The 17,667-nt window shown below is 40.2% G+C and overlaps 1 protein-coding gene across 2 annotated transcripts in view; it reads left to right on the top strand.

The window, feature by feature from the left end:
* Positions 1-16,697, top strand: part of LOC135496316 (low-density lipoprotein receptor class A domain-containing protein 4-like) — a 69,042-nt gene extending 52,345 nt beyond the window's left edge. For both annotated transcript variants that reach the window (XM_064785574.1, XM_064785573.1), the window contains one exon: positions 8,228-16,697. In XM_064785574.1, the coding sequence (XP_064641644.1) occupies positions 8,228-8,788 (561 nt within the window). In that variant the 3' untranslated portion in view covers positions 8,789-16,697. The remainder of the gene's footprint in view (positions 1-8,227) is intronic.
* Positions 16,698-17,667: the final 970 nt, after the last annotated feature.

The following is a 17,667-nucleotide window of genomic DNA, read 5'->3' as shown; positions in this document are numbered from 1 at the left end:
CAGCTTCCTTTTGAAAGCACCAGTATTGATAGCTCTCGATCAGAAAAAATAACATTAGGATTGCTATTTTTGACTAAACCTTGTGATAAATAGTTCTCTTTCTCCATCTAACTCTTCCCTGTCTGGCCACACGTGTGCACTGACTCACCATAACATACTGAGGCACCCACTCTCTGGGTTTATACCGGCAGACAGGCTGCTCTCCCCTACTCATTCTATAATAGGCATACCTATGTAAACTATACAACTGGGTCATAAGCTGCGCAATTCTTCGATGATCTACAACTGTTGGCTGGCTGTAATGAATGCAAACTTTTTTTTACGATTTTTCTTTAATTCACGCAACATTACCGTTATTGACCTACTCCTCAACTTCTGATCAACATGCTTGAACTCTGTGCTGATGAATTGCTTGCTCCATGCAGAGGATGGAAATATTTAAAGAGTCATACCATCTAGTCGTCCATCTCTTCACACGGATGCACGGATGCACGTGCTATTAGGCGAGACTTTTTAATGAGCTGGTGGGCAGATGTTTTATATTAAATAAAATATTTTAGAGGGGGATGGAATAAAAGAAATTTATCAGTACTTTCCGTTTCAGTAGAAAGCATTAAAAATCATTCAAAATATAGTTTACCTGTTAGACACCAGCGATATAAATTAATACTGACCAAATTTCAGTACAGAATGATTGCCACATTAAATACATTTGGCATTTAAATCGGCCGTTCATGGTCGCAGACGGTCGGGCACCGGCAATAATGACGCACTTTGTTGCAACAGATGTCATTTTGACGTAGTTTAAAATCATGTGACATCATACCAGCTAAAATGGCGGCCTCGTGGACCGAGCTCCTTTAAAGACTAACCTGTGATGTACCAAACAAACTCTTCTTTGAAAATCTCTCAAATGAGAGATGGTCGGTCAGACACTCATTCTTGGACAGTACTGTCCCTAAGGCTGACGTTACATAGGCCTCATTCGTTCACTTCCCACATGTCACGTTCCAGCTTTACTTAACGTTCCTCGGTGAATGCACGGCCTTGTGGCATGCATTCAGTGAGGAACGAACGCATTAAGGGGAACGTGACATGTGGGAAGTGAACGAATGAGGCCTATGTAACGTCAGCCTAATATCCTGCTCAGGAAGAAACAACAGCTGTTCCCTTAGAACATATAGAATGTGAATGATCAGTTTTTGTCCCGCTGAGACAAAAATCAAACAATGTCAGTCTGTGATTTATTTCATCGATTTGTAGCCGGAAAGTGCAAGTGTCCAGAATGGCCATAAAATGGTTTAAACCGGCTTAGTCTGGAATCCGGATATGTTCAAGGTGGTGGAAATAGGTAACTTTTTGGCTTATCCGGTTTTGAATAGGAGCTGTTCAAGTGGGTCTTTGGAGGGTCCAGTGTAAAGGTTCATTGGAAGATTTGGTGCAAAGAGTCTTCACGTAATGAGTGAAATATGTTTCACTTTACTATTTTCATAGACTAGACAACTGTCCGAATATTTCAGAGGCAATTGCAAAAGTATGCTGCGTCTGGCACCTCAGGAAGTCTTCGTCTTGCTCAGCTTATGCTTTTATTGACGAGACGCTTAATTGTCAGTGAACTGTGGCTGACCCCTAGAGCCCAAGGAAACAGACAGATAACACCACAATAATGTCCCAATCTGGATTAGAAGATCTTGCCACATTTTGCAACACTGAATTATTTTGCTGTCCGGGGATGATGCTAATTGATAAGTGGATACGCAAAAAACATGGGGATTGAAATGATGGACAGGCAACTCAGACGAAAATGATCAGCCTTTCACTTGATGATGGTAATTCAGACTAAAAGTTGAAATCGGGTTGGGAGTTGTAATGGTGGTCAGCCTCCCTGCTATCTTGACGTTGGAGGGGTTATAAAAGGTGCGAAAAGTGATGCTTTATGTTGATTCTTTCTTGAATGTAGTACTTGCAGTCTAGAGATAGTGAACTCAACTTGGGACCGAGGCAAACTTGAGAAACTTCTGTGCCTTCCATAGAAACTTGGTGATAATGTCATAATGAACATATCATTCAGCCAAGACAAACACGAGATAGGGTATGATATGGCGTTTTCATGGCTATTGAAACCTCAGCACGCGCAATAGGGTTTTCTTAACATTGTCTCAAGGTCACAGGCATGTCTGGCGGAGTTCCTTCCCCAGTCTCTTGAAAACATTCTCAAAGGGTCTGTCACATTGTCGTCACGCTGGGGAAGTTTGCCGATGGTCAATAAGAAGGGGGAAATTAGCTACCAATGGAGTGTAAACAAAGGAAATTATTGGAAAGGTGTGGCGAGGGTGTTGTCTGCTTCACGTCAACTTGAAGGAAACCCCTGTACATTTGCTGGAGTCACCGTCCATGGATGAATGGGAATTCTTCGGCAGATTTACCATGGACATATATTTATGTGAACTTTTGCCTTGGAAAAATGTCTGAGACATCCGGTGAAGTGTGCCCGAGGCAGACTGTCTGTATCCACCTATGTGGACAGCTGTGGATGACAGTCCTTGCTAATTGGAATTAACAGTCAGTCATTCAGATATTTCAGATAAAACTGAAAATAAATTTTGAAATCACATCAAGACATAAGTCTCATTCCTTGACCCTGTATCTCCTATACTTATGCATATGTATCTTTAGGAGGCATAACATGCCACGTTTTCATGAACAAGTTATATGGTAATCCTCCAACACCAATTCATCATGTTAGCATGGTAACGATTTAAGGAACAGCACAAGCATAGTGGCTATCTCTGCGTGCAGACAACCGGAGTGTTCATTGGGAATGGGTGAGCTAATTTGGGTGTTGATGCTATAAATTTCGTCCATGAATAATGCCCCATTGAAATCCTTTTACACATCTGTGATTATTCACTCCGTCTAGAATAGTCTAGACACAATTGCGTAGGCCTAAAAATAAAATCTGTGATATCAAATGCATTATTACAATATTTATGACTTGTGTTCGTGATTTTTATGCTCCGATAGTCACAGTGAAATCATGTGGTCTGACTGGTCGAAGTCTGTAGACATCTAGTGCTCTTGTACTATTGCTGCTTGAAAGCAAATACCAGTTGTCAGGTTATAAGGGGAGCAAAAATTCCATGACTTCACCACTTTCTGTAAGAGAGGATGCTTCTACCAAGCAGAAAGATTACTTAAAGACTAGTCAGAGTTACCGCCAGGATTGTTTTCATGGGGGGACTAAGCAGAAAAAAACATTTTCTTTGAAAATAGTTTTTCTTCAAATAGTTTTTTTCTTTTTCTTTTACAGATAACTACCCCTCCCTAAGCTTTTTTGCTCCTGAAAATGCTGAAATCCGCTTCTTCGTACCTTTAAATAGGCCTTATGTCGAATATACAATGTGAAGCAGATGAATAGTATAGAAATAGAAGGTCTATTGTAATAAATTTAAAATTATAAAAACTTTTGGGCACAAAAGTCCCATAATCTTAAAATTATCCCGAATTCTTGTCTAAATATATCTCATTGACAATATACAAGAGTTAAGGGTTAATGTTGTAAACTTCCGACCACATTCCGTTTCTATTATGTGTGTTTGGCATGCGTCTGGCGGCCACCAGCAGGTTGGGAGCAACTCGAGTGGCTCGAGACTAATGAGGTGACGTCACAATCGTCTAGACTGGTAGCGGAAGCAAATACCCTCAATGAGCCAGCCTAAAGTCATATCGACTGACTGGAAGAGGGGCCCAGACTACAGCCAGGGGGAGAACTTTACACTGGTTTCAATTTTGACATTTGTAGAGATTTTTACGGAGGATTCGGGATATATGAATTTCCTGAGGGTAGGCCTACTGGTATTCATTGATGTGATATTTGTTCGAAAAGTATCTCTCACTGTCATGTAGCGATGAGCAACGACAGGAGACGGGTAGTTTTTAGGCGCCCGACTGTTGGGACACTTGAGGATGAAAAGCAAGTTCTGGGCAGCTCATTGTCACCAATAGCTGCACCACGCTGAGACATGTTTTCAAAATATGACAATGCAACAGCATATTGTCGTCCATATTGTTTTGTGCCCAGCAGCTTGTTGTTGACATTATTATGGCGCTGTTCGTCTATTGGGGCCGCACTTATTTGATTCCATGTGTTCGATCTTTTTGCAGTAGTTTCCACAAGGACGCTCCTTCCTTCGAGCTTCTTGGAGGATGTCTTTGCAGATCGCTAAGGTGTTTGAAGAATTGGTTCAAGTATGAAATACCTATACAGCAGAACTGCCCTCAGCACACACCTTTATCAAGTACAACCTCTCTATTGAGGACACTGTAGTTTTGATCTCTAATTGGTTGTTCCAATTCAATTTGATCACTCTAATCAGGACACCTTGCAATAAAGGTCCTGAGGGCTTCCTTAATAGAGAGATTTACTGAACCACAAAAGTGCACTGACCGATGAATGCTTACATCAGGGCAATCTAAAGGTTTTATGCAAAGGTGATAGGCCCCTATCTTTTCAAATGCATGACAGACAGTCAGACAGCAGACGTAGTGGCTGTCCCGTGTGGATTAGTCTTGATATGTGTAAGCTATTGGTACATGGTTTTGTTGCTTGGATAAACGAAGAACAAATCTTACTTGGCCTCGTTTTGCTTTGGAATGCACAGACATTGACAGAAAAAGTGTTGTGCATTTGATTGGACCGCAGTATTTAATATTTCCATAGTCATTTCTCTGAAAAGCGGTGCAGTGAAAAAATCAATGTCTGGGCTGGTGCGGACCGCCTGTGTTTCCAATGATTCGGATTTCAAGGGAGTGGTGTGATGTGACGCATGCACTGGCACATTTCTAGTTCTGAAAAATATGAAATATCAATCTCTGGAGGACCAGGTGGGTTTGCTGTTATCATGAGTAAAAGGCCTATGTTTTATTTCTGGCAGAAAAATTGAAGCATTTCTATATGCAGTAGAACCTCTCTATTAAGGACACCCTTGGTACTGACAAGTGCTGTAGAGAGGTGTCCTGATTAGAGGTCAAATTAATGGAAACAACCAACTTGGGACCAAAAATAGTGTCCTCAACAGAGAAGTGTCTGGTAAGGTAGTTTCCACTCTATGTTTATAAAGATCTTTGCGTTTTTTTCATTATTCATGTTTTCATGTTATTTCATGTTATTGATAGATTAAGGCAGTTTTTTATACGAAGTCTGACATGAGCTACGACTGACCTATCCAAACCCAACCATGTCATTGACATGTACTTGAAAATGTTGTTTTTGTGGTGTCATATTTGGCAGCTGAGCAGTGTCGTATTTTGATATCTCCTGTGTTATGCGAAGTTGAGCAATGCAGTTGACAAGTACTGATCATATTTGCTCATGGAGTTATAACTGCTGTTTTCAAACATTTTCCTAAACAATGACATTACAGCTGTCACATAGACCATTCATTGTCTGTCTGGCAAAACATGATTGGTATGTTGTCTGAGCATGATAAAAACTGTGAAGTTGTCGCAAGCATTTAATTGCAAAAGGGGCCTCCTCCGCCTACGTGAATTGTTCCGGAGAAGTTTTGTTTTTATTTGCTGGACTCTATATAATCTGATCAGATAGAGTATACAGCACTTTTCGAGGGGTATGTCATATTGCAGTGCGATGCAAGAATTGCGAAAGCACGATCTAGTCACTGCGATCTACAGCGCTGTTCTACGTGGCGTACCATTGAGATACGCGCAAGACTACTGGTTAGAAGAGAGTGCGTGGTTGGCCGAGACTGACAGACCCGGTTTCTGTTACCCAATGAAATCGCAGCTCACTAGTGATGTTCGTCTGGAATGTTTGTCTGGTGACGGATCGAGGAGCGCGATAAATAATGATCGGCAAGAGCGTATCATGCTTCTAAAGCTGGCATTGCGAGTGCTATTTCTTCAGATATGCAGGGAGCGCGATTGACTGCGCCCCTCGGCTGAAATTTACGAGCGCTATGGATCACGGGAGCGATCGGGCTCCTCAAAAGGCAAGGCCTGATGTTGTTGTTGTCGTTGTTGTTGTTATCTGGCGGAAATTTTTGAAATTCATATAAAACATTGACAGTGTTTGTTGGCAGACAGCAAAACAAATATGTTAGCTTAATACCATGTCTGCGATTTTGTCCCTATTTCATTATTTTGTTGAAGACTTAAATACCCTCTGTCACAACTTCTGGATGAAAATTTAAAGAAGTCACCTTATTGGGTTGGTATGAATGACCAGGCCAGGCCTCATCTTGAATATTGATGTTCTGCAAAGCATGAGACACATTTTTTGCAGATCAGCTTGATCCCAGACAGATTTAGGCTGTGCTGCCACCTGGTAATAGCTTGCAGAACTAAAATGTCTGGGCTAAATCTGCTCCATCAGCAAGTTAGTCGTAGACACTTGGCGATGATTGGTTGTATATTTCCCTATGATGATTTTGTGTATTATTTTATATACTTTTTCTTTCCATGTTTGTTTCAAAAGGATTATTTTTGTGTTGTTGATCAAATGGATTCATGGTGTGATTGTGTTCCCGTTATTTTGATTGATTGACACTCGACTACAACATGCTTGAATGAAATGTCAATCATCGTGCTGATTGTAATTGATTTCAGTTAAAACCAGCAGCAACATTAAAAAAAACTATGCCGAGTAAAAAGAGGCAGACACCTCTCTATCAAGGACACTCTCTTTATCAAAAACACTACATGTGATCCGAGTAATCAGCACACCTCTCCATTAAGGACAGTATTTTTCAGTCCTAATGGTGTCCTTGATAGAGAGGCTCTACTGTAAAGACCTATATCATCTAGTATTTCTGTCATGTTTTTGCTTGTTTATGCAATATGCATCTGTCTGGATCTAATCTGGTAGACATATGCCTGGGGGGGGCCAATTTATTTACTTTGGGAATAAGTATGCTTTAAAGTACATTGACAATAAAGAAATGTTTGTGGAAATAACATGTTCGGAGTTCCGCTGGAGTTTGTAAACACAGACTGGTTTAAAATGTCTCAATAGAGCTTTAAAAAACAACCGAATGACTTGATTGTCATATACATCTTGGCATATACCCGGTATTCTGTAAAACCGGAAATATCCGCTTACCTTTCATCTTCGTGTTGACGGCCCTAAAAAAGAAAAACTTATTTAAAAGGGCTGTTACCGAGTTGTCAAAACGCGAAAATTAAAGGTCAATTCTCGAAGGACAGGGCACTAAAATTGATAAGATGCAAGTTTTAATTGATGATGATATGAATTTTGATGAAAGGATGGTAACTTGGCTGATGTGCTTCAAGGTGAAGGTTCAGCGGTGTGGGATTGGTGGTGGGGATGGCGTTCATTTAGGCTTCATACCCTCCAGCTGTCTGTTCGACTTTCTTCCAACTAAAACTTGGCAGAGCTTGCCTCTGGGAGAAAGTGAGAAATATAATCTCTTCTTAGTATAAAGGCGTACAATAAGTCTAGTCAGAAATAGCTGCCTCAATACTCTACGCACCGAGCGCTGGCCGTCTGTTTAGCTGTATTTAGTTGAAATAAATCATTGCTACTGACGTTATCACTATCAGCATTTGAAACGAAGCAATGTATCGGACACCTTTCTCTTGTCGGGAATAGAGACGTCATTATCATACCTGTACGCTGGCGTGTTGTGAGCAACATTTTGATTGGGTCAAGGTGAACAACAGGAGCGCGGCGCAGAACATTGAATAGTTTGCCAGGCATTCCAGACAAAATCCATAGATTGATAGTTGGGAACACGTGTAAATAGCTCATCGGTTTGATACCAAGCTGTAGTACCTTGGCAACATGTTGGTGAAGCTAACAAAAGCATTACGATACTGCAAAGCGGTCTTTCAATGATATTTTCATGGAATTTTCAGAAGATTGTGATTTTTGTAGGATTGTTGCTTTACCATATTTCTACCACGGCATGTACCTCCCGGGCACTTTCAGAAATAGTGTTTCCAATTACCTTTTATGTTTATTGCATGTATAATTCTTCAAGTTCCAGGTGTTCTACTTCTGTGTTTTTAGGGCAAGTGCAATTGGCAGACTACTACTAAGGTATTTCGCTTGGACTCATCTTCTTCAAAGATAATCACTGAAAAGCTTTATGAGTTCTTCGCCCAGTGCCTTCTCAGGTTTGAGAACTTGTTTCAAAAGATTTTTGTCATTTCCAACTTCTCATTTGTCTCTGTTGTCTTATCGTTCCAGGTGGTCTATGTGCCCCCTCACAACCGGTCATACCGAGATCTTCATACAGAGGGGCGGACGCGCCCCCACCCCTTCCAGCACTCAATGACTGAACCCGTGGACCTCCCGCCTCACATCCCAATATCGGGGGATGGCGAGGAGGGGTATTCGCGTAGTCAGCAACTCTTACAATGTGATACAAGCGACGAAGTCGAACGTGGGTGTATTCGATCGCCACCTAATGTGACTATATCCCAATTTGACAGTAAATGGCGGGAGTCGTCATCATATCTCACACCATCTCATAACTTACTAGAAAAACACAATAGCAAATTTCCCGTGATCCGTGATGGTAATGGCTCGCCGATGTCAATGAAATGCTATAGTTCGTCGAATAACAATAATCCAAATAAGCCCAATTCTAGAACACATAGGACTTCGCCACAAATAGTTGGGCACTCGCGGCATAGCAGTGGCAGTAGTGCGAATTCATCAAACTCTGAGCGACCGCCCGAATATAGCGAAGTGATAGCAAATATGGACTCATTTGGCGGTAATACGACGACAGGCGGAGGTGTATGATAGGGAGCTTTGGCGGGATATTGTCGGATTATTTGACAGACTGGTTCCCATCTTCGTCTACGGCCTGCTGATATGGCGTACCGAGTGCGTTAACCAGCCCAGGTATTCCCGCGTAGTGTCTCTTGCTCAAAATACATGTGGATACTACGACTAGTGTGGCCTGGCGTTGCTAGACGCGGTGTTGTAAACACCATGTGATTTGATCGTGGATTAGAACCAACGCCATCTTGTGGTTAATTTTCGTACCAACAGCTACCGTGTATCATTGTTCATTTACCATGCTTCTCAGTGATGATATCATCGTTGCAGTTCTAGCGATGGTGGATCTTGGATATCGTCCGGTTTGTGGCTGAACCCTGCTGTTAGAAAGTCTCATTGTAGCGCATCTTAACCGGATCGAACCGGCTCGTTCTTCCGATGAGGATCTTATTTGGTGGATTAGCGGCCACTTCCAAAATTAACGGCAGATGTAATTATGCAATGACATCACTTTTAATCCAGGAAGGCGTTAATTCTCATTTGGATTTTAAACGTGGATGTGGAATACTGTGTTAAAGCCTCTACACGACGTGACAGGATTGGAAATTTTAGAACAAGTCCTGAAGTCCGTAAAATGATCAAGACATTACATGAACTGCGGTTTCTCAAAATATCAGAGCATGCATTTTTACCACTGGAATCAGTTCTGATATCTTGAGGAATATGCACACAAACTGTAGAATTTTTAAAGAGTCACTGAAGTCATGTTTGTTCATTGAAAAATCACGTACAGAGTGAAATTTTTAAAAAGTCACAACCGTTAGGTTTTTTTTTAATTAATGAATTTACATTATCATAAAGTATAAGTTGTGATGATTTAAATAATCACAATGTTTGTGGTATTTTTCAAAAAGGCATGGTTACTGTGACACTTTAAGAAACCTCATCAACTGTGATTTTGTTACACACGACTGGTTGGGGAAGATCTTGCCTGCCGACGGTTGTTGGACTCGAAAGTTTCATCCAAAACTGACGACATGAATGCTGTGCAGTGTGTACGTGGTGTAGGTTTCCCGTGGTCAAAAGTGGGCCATCTTGTGAATCTCATGACAGAGCTGGCAGTGTGTTATATGGTGCTTATCGTAAGTCCACATCACTATCGGTCGCAGACGAACCCTTAATTCATGTCTTGCACTTGGCTCTGGTATGGTGCTTTGAGTGAAATATGAAGTCACGTTTTACCTGTATACGACAACTGAACAAATTTTGACATTAAAATCATTGAAATTGACTTAAAATGAGTGGTGCAGGGGCTTCATCAGGGTCGTTTTAGTTGTAGTTTTGAAATGGAAATAAGTAAATTGGCAGAATTATTTGTTGACTTCCACTGTCAGTTTAATGATGATTTGCCTCCATATTCCACATGTCGCACCGGGCATCCTCCGTGCCGTAGATTTGAATTTAGGGTTCGTTTATGACCTCCACATTATGTATGTATATATGTAATACAAAAATTCCAAATACCTGCTAGTGTATTGTAATGTGAGTGCATACAGAATGTCATCTCGGGTTAGAATGACACAGATATTTCTACAAACTCTTTTAGGACCTCCCGCTCCCGAGGTTAAACGGAAGAGCGGCATCAAGACATTTCCTTGAGCGAAGCTAATTGGTGGTTTCCCTTCATGGCAAGCATGACACGGCGTAAAAATGATGTTACGTAGCATATTACAAAGCCTTTCAGCGCAAATGAAAGCGGCGGTGTTCCAGATCTCAGTTATAGGGGGTGTTGGTGGTGTTTAACCGAAGTGTCCATGTTGCTCAAAGTTTGGGGCAGAAACTAGTCTTAGGATGGGCATGTGTTATTTTTGGCTGCAAAATCTTTATGTTTTTGTAATGTTGATGGACAGGCCCGCGATTCGGGCTGTCTGTACGTATATGTATATATCTGTACATGTAATACCACAAGAGACTTCTGGCATGTAATGCGCCGTTTCATTTCAACTACTTGCCTCGCCTGTGTAAGCGATCATCTGATGATCAAACAGACAGTGAGGTATAGTGGATTCAGTCCGATCTTAAGAACATCGCTTCAAAAGATATTAATATTGAAGCGGTTTTCTGAAGGTCATGACTTCTAGTCTGATTTGCATATTCCTAAGTCGTGGAACTCGTTGGCGTGTAAAACACGTCGGTTTATATCGCAATTTGTAGTAAAGATACAAAGTTGTCCAGTCGTGAGATGTGAATGGAGACTGGCGCGTACCTGCTATTGGTTTTTAAAATGTTGATAAGAGGATACTTAATGGAAAAGAAATATGTTTTATATATTTCTAATTTTCCATGCAAGGTGATGTCATTGTGTTTAGCCCTCCATCTGTACAGCGTTTATTTATTTATTTCGAGGGAGGCTTTGATTACGACACTTTCGGTTTGAATAAGGGGCACCAATGGTACCGATGGTATTCACTTGGGAATAATAATTTGGGAATTCCGATTTGAGAAATTGTGATTCCGATGAGTTCTTTTAATGGAATGATTGATTAACTAATAATTCATTCAATATTGATAATTAGTTACTGATAAAGAGATAATTAATCATTTGCTATCAATCAATGTTTTTAATCTGTAAACAACTTAAGAATGACTATTCACCTTCTCTGGGCTCTGTGGAGTGCCACAGTCTGGAAAGTCTGTGAAGGACGTCTTCCCACCCCCAAGAAAAACAGACAATAAACAGGAATTGATAATCTGTTTTGTGGGTATTTGATTAAAAATTCGCCAAACTGCGGTCACATGTCGCCCATTGTACTTAAAATGGTCAGACAAGTCCTCATGCGAATACCGAGGTATATCAACATTTTGTTGCGTCATCAGCGCGGAAAGTGTTAGCATTGGTGTCAGGCTGTCGCATCCACCATCACCCCCAAGTGTTGTTTCTACTAATTTTTATATGCGCTGCTTTCATGTGCGCTGTGAGATCGTCATTCATTAGTTGCTTTCAGCTAATTTTCCATTCGAGGAGGACAAAGTCCTGCCAGGTCCATTGTGTATCATATTGCCTTTACTCTTTTCTTGTTCAGAATCGCTAACTTGAAGATTTGTCGAAGTCGAGCACTGTTTTTTTCAGAACGATTAACCGGGCAACATCACAAAACAAAGTGGTTGTGTTGGAATGAATATTGATACTGTCGACCCCTTTATTTTTGTGAGCCTAATATTTACGCGTTAGGGGCATGATCAGAACTTTTAGACGAGGCGCAAGTATCTTCAGCTCAGTGGCTTTGTCATTGGAAAATGAACTATTTTGCGGAAATGAATGGAAACAAAATCTGAAAGGGAGGTTTTCCTGCATACCCTGGCCCGCAAAAATAAACAGGATTTATCACAGCACCATACAAGATTGTGATGAGCGAGAAAAAGACTGATCAGACCGATGAAATTCCTCGTAATTATGCTTCCAAATTGAAATTTTACAGTAACAGAACTGATTGAAGATGAACTGACACACTACAGTATTCTGTAAACAGACCAATTTTCAGTGGTGTTTAAATTTTGCAAACTTCTCCAATAATATCTTCCCTTTTTTGGAAAAACCAGAACAAAAATTCGTAATCCGCCAAATATAAAATGGTGACCATTTTCATTTTTCTAGAAATTTTTGCGACATGCAAGAATTATGTGAAATTATTACCTGGATGGAAAGTCACTACAACGAACTCCCGACATTGAAAATGGTTAAATGCAGTTCAAGGTATTTTTTTCCAAATGCCTGTGGCTTTCTCTATCAGACATGAGGTTTATTGGAACAACCACGAAAACAGTTCCTGAAACGAAGGAGTCTGATTTTGTATTGCTGCGTCAGTGTACACATTTAGTCTGTCTTCGGGTGAGAGTCTGCATGAAACTGTAGAAGAGGTAATAAGTGAGCAGTATTGCCGTATTTTTCAGAAGACCGATGACAAAAGCACAAAAATGTAAGGTAACCTCAGTGATGTAGTATCTCATGGTTTCTTCCCCAGTTAACCATGTTTATAAAAAGTGACAATTTTGTTTAATCCAGGCTGGATTTTTGCCGCGTTTTAAAAAGCAAATAAGAATATGGATATTGAAAAATCATTGATCGAATTTGAATTATAATTTCACAAAAAAGTTTGGTTGATAAATATCCAGGTTGCAAGATTCTGTTGTTGATGAAGAATTTGTTGGTGTCGCCCGGCTTTCTGCAGTTATCACATCAAAGATTTAATGAAATTTGTTATCAATGATGAGGATGTCTTAGTTTAGTATTTATTTTATTTATTTATCTTCCCCTCCCATCGTTATACTATTTTCATGACAGACAAGAACCCCCCCCCCCCTACGGTATTTTGTGTTTGTGTCCCAACGGCTTGAAAGTTTCCATTAGCAGATGTGCATCGTGTCCAAAATTTTAAAAAAACATTTATTCCAGCATCTCATGGTGGCTGCACCAAAGTGTGAAAGACTGCATGTTCCGAGTGTGTCAGTGATGGGTGAATTTCCCGAAGTGTGTTCAGATCCTCCTAAATTGTAATGCAGCATTCAACCAGTGTTACCTGTTAAAACTGTTTGCAGATGCTTTAATTGTAATCATTTAATTTCATAAACATCATTTAATTGGACAAGAACAGTTTTCAGATTCACAGGTTGGCTGTAGTTCCCCTTCCCTATTTCTGTAGGGCGTATTTCCTTCAACCTCTGCCACTGGGGTGTTGTATAGTGACCGTTTGGTTTTTGATGGGCAGCAACCCCTGACGACAGTCCCGCAGAAAGCTGGACAATATATTCAATGTAACAAAGCCAATGTGGCAGAGGTTCAATCTCCAAAAACTGCAAGTAATGTCAGAACTCTTTTACAGAGATTGTACAGCACTCGTGTCATATAAGTCAGTTTCTTACAGGCTTGTAACTCTGGGCGCCCCCTCCTAAATTGATTTAATCTTACCTACTTAGAGGTAGACAGATGGATTGAAAAACAAATGGTCGTGCTACCACATCTCTAACAGATCGCTTTAGCAGACTGCTGTGCTGCCGAAATCGGGTTTCGAGTGTATTTGGTGAGAGTGAGGTTTCTGTGTGAGTTGGTCTGTGAATGATTGAAATTATGTATATGAGTGGTGCAGTCCAAAAAAAGTTGAGTTAACAATGGATGATTAATCAAATTATTCACATGTATACAGGCACCCTGCACAAAATTCCACCTGTTTATTAATTGTTCTCTACGTGTACGAATAAATAAATAAAACTAAATGGAGCTTTCAAGGTGCTTGGGGAGGTTCAACATTTTCAACATTACCACAACATTTCAAAAGGTATGCAGCCTGTGTACAGCTTCTGGAAACTTTCAAACCCCCAAACATACCAAGTGTCTGTTGGTCTCCCCGCAGTTTTCCTAAACATTTTATGTCGGAGGTGTGTTGACAGTTTAGGAGAGAATCCATTGCGGTTGTCTAGAGTGTAATCAGAAGAACGCAAATCAAGACTGACTTCAAAACCTGAAGTTATCAAATGAATGGGAGACAAATGCATTGCGTATTCATTGTATTTTATGGAGAAATTAACTGTACCTGTATCTTTATTTACCAATTTCATTCCATATGCCGAGTACACTTTCTTCATTTCAACTCGGGGTCGAATCGCTCATTTTCTGATGGATGAATCTGAAAACAGGAAAAGTGTAATTTGGTGGTATTCTTTGGTCCTTAGGAATTTCCTAATATCTTAACCCACAGTCTGACAGAGGAGTGAGCTTATGTTTTGTGAATTTTTCCGTAGTTGATTTCTGATTTCTTTTGAGTGGGAAGGTTACTACATGTTTCTTGAAACAATGGAAATGGAAGATGTCATTAAATGAAAGTAAACAAAAGTGATTTGGCTAACTGCGGAAAACAGGTCTTAAGAAATGGAAAGTCGATGTGTATGGCATTTATTTTATATGAAACGAAATTATGGGCATTAAAGACTATAGGTCTGGCTAGGGTTCTTAATAATTCCTTAGAAAACTTTCAAAAAATTTCGAATCAAATTAAAAAAAAGTTGGATGTGATTGTGACTTGAGTGTGTGTCACCCTTACTTAAGTATACGTACACGGACGTCCTGTATAGGATGTGCTGCTACTTCACGTTCAAGTTCAGCTGAAACTTGGTTCTGAATCATGTAAATTGGTACAATGTGACTTTTCATATATTTTTGCTATTGACCACTCGATAAGTGGATTGGATTGATGCAAGGTTCTGCATGGTTATCACTCATGTACAGTCAAAAGGTAGCAATTAAGTTCATTGAACTTGTTTTGTTTTCAAGGTGCACTTTACACCGGCAGAAAATTTATAACCGTTTAGATGCTGACCCTTTCGCTGCAGATGACATGCATAGCACGTCATGTACATGATCCCATATTGTACGGGTGACGTGCGTAGCACATCATGGTCCCATATCTTGCAGGAAACGTGCATAGCACATCATGCCCATCTAAAATATTAATACACCTGCACTTGGTTGCACCCTCTCGGCCGAAAAATGGCTGCCACATCAGCGAAAGGGTTGAAGTTCAATCTAAATTAATAACCTGTGGACCATCCTCCTTTTAGAATGAAATCACGTTCTTGCAGTTTCAATTTATACCAAAGTCTTTCATGTGACAGACCACAACAATAACGTCTTATGACAATTTCTAACAAAGTATTTGTGTATAGCTATTTGTTTGGAGTCTCCGGCAAACATTATTTCATTACAGTCTTGTGAACTACATATATAACAAAATGTGATCACAAAACAATTGGAAGAAAAACCTTGGTCCCGGAAACTTGATAAAGCAAGTTTGGCTGTTCTGTAAACTGGGTCATGCTTGCAACCATTTTATTCCACGATTTGGGAGCCGAATGCAAGCATCAAACTGGTAAACATTGTCATTTCTAATGCACAGAATGAACTCTCCCATGAAAAGAAAATGAGAAAATGTGACCCTATCGAGAAAAACCCAGTCAAAGTCGGAAAAAAGACGTATAAGGTCACAAAATTTTAAAAATTCTGTCTTCACGCACATACCCAGTTTGCTGGATCTGGGTGAATTTGAGCAGTCACTTTATTGGTGTATGTGGCTGTTGATGTGGTGGAGAGCGCATTAGTCCCACCATACCAGTGGACCCTCCCATCATTGCAGTGAAGATAATGCCATCTAAAATGTTGTCTTGACTACTTGCTTAAATGAACAGAATCTTGATTTTTGACAATGGGAATGGCTCATGGGTTGTCTACCTGCATAATATCATTAAATGCTTGCTGGATGTCCAATGGGAATGGAGGGATAACAGTTAGCATGGTGCAGTGCAATTATGGCACATGATATAATCACAAGCTGATGTGTAATAATAATAATAATAATGATACCGGTAATTTTGATATTATCATTATCATTCAAATTTGAGGTGAACTAGACATTAGTGCTTTCGATGTGTTTTCTACATCATATTCATCTGTTGGTCCACAACCGCATCTGCTTATTAGTCCTGTGCCCTCAGTTTGGTGTCGCTCCCTGCCGGCATATTTCAACTTTAAAGTGATCAAAATATTGTTGTATATAACTGGGATTTAATTCCATATTAGATTTATGTGTGGAATATGCCAAGGCAGGTGGTTGACTTGGGGCCCAATGAGAGTGTTTCCTATTTTGAGGCCCAGAAAGATGTCGCTCCGGTATGTTTTCCACCATGAGACCCACGATAGGTGTGTTCTCTTTCTCGGGCCAAGAAGGGATGTTTTCCTGTTTGTAGTGTCGACCATACACTGCCTCTGTTCTGTTGGTCATTGTTACGCGTCATCTGGCCATGAGGGGATGAATTGTCTAAAAGTCCTCAACGAAGGTCATCGTTTTTGAATCGCATAAAATAAAGATGCTGCATTTTTAAATCCGCTTGTCGTGTTATATTTTTCAACGTGGTATTGTCAGGTGGTCCTCGGAATGTTACCGACTTTGGCAGCAAGAATGGTCGGATGCAATACCTCTCCTAGCTCACGCTGGGTGGAATCAACATACCAAGGCCAACTTGGGCAGCATCTCCAAGAAGGATTTACCATGAACTGGAGCCACAGACATTGAGCCTATCAAGGTGACAGTACCTTCCACCCTGGAGAATCTATTCCCCACATAGCAGAGCATCTTATCAGGCCTTCCAGCTTGCCGAGTTTTGGAAATCAATCTCAGTGAGGCAAATTTTTTTAAGGTCTCAGTAAATATCAAGTTTCGGGAATGTGAATATAATCTTTGGGCCAGCTCATTCAACGCATTTGTTATTGGTGCCCTCCCTAATTCCTTGCTTTTGTTAAAAAATCCAAATTACTGAAATGAGCAGATAGCATTCCTGCACAACACCGAGTCTGGCAATGCGCCAGTTCCACTGGAATTTACCCATCAACACAGTCTAGACATTGATAAACTCATGGAAAATTTTATATTCGTTATAACCTAAACTTTTTTCCTGACCATTTGAACCTGTCTACAACAGTTCTGGCTAGTTGGTTTCCACCTAAACGCACCTTTTACACGTCAATTAATTTTAGCCACGATAAAAATTACAGTTCTTTTTATCACTTTGGCGATTCATTGGATGCAGAATGCGCTTGAGGGAAGCCGGCCTATAAAATATGTAAATACTACATTCTAAAGTACATTTCATCGATTGTTATTATTGAACTTGAATATTATATACAGAAAGCAGTCTTTTCGAGTGGGCTGATAGAACTGCCAACTTCATTTTAAAGTACATTCTAACTTTATTGTTTGAATTGAATTAGTTTTTTCTTCAAACCTGTCCGAGTTTTGGAGGTACGTAAGTCCTATACATGTGACTACAAACCTGGAAATTCTTGCCTGGTGGTT

This window comes from Lineus longissimus, chromosome 11 (genome assembly GCF_910592395.1).
Source record: "Lineus longissimus chromosome 11, tnLinLong1.2, whole genome shotgun sequence".
NCBI lineage: Eukaryota > Metazoa > Nemertea > Pilidiophora > Heteronemertea > Lineidae > Lineus > Lineus longissimus.
The sequence above is the reverse complement of the archived record's forward strand: the minus strand, read 5'-3'. Positions and strand labels throughout refer to the sequence as shown.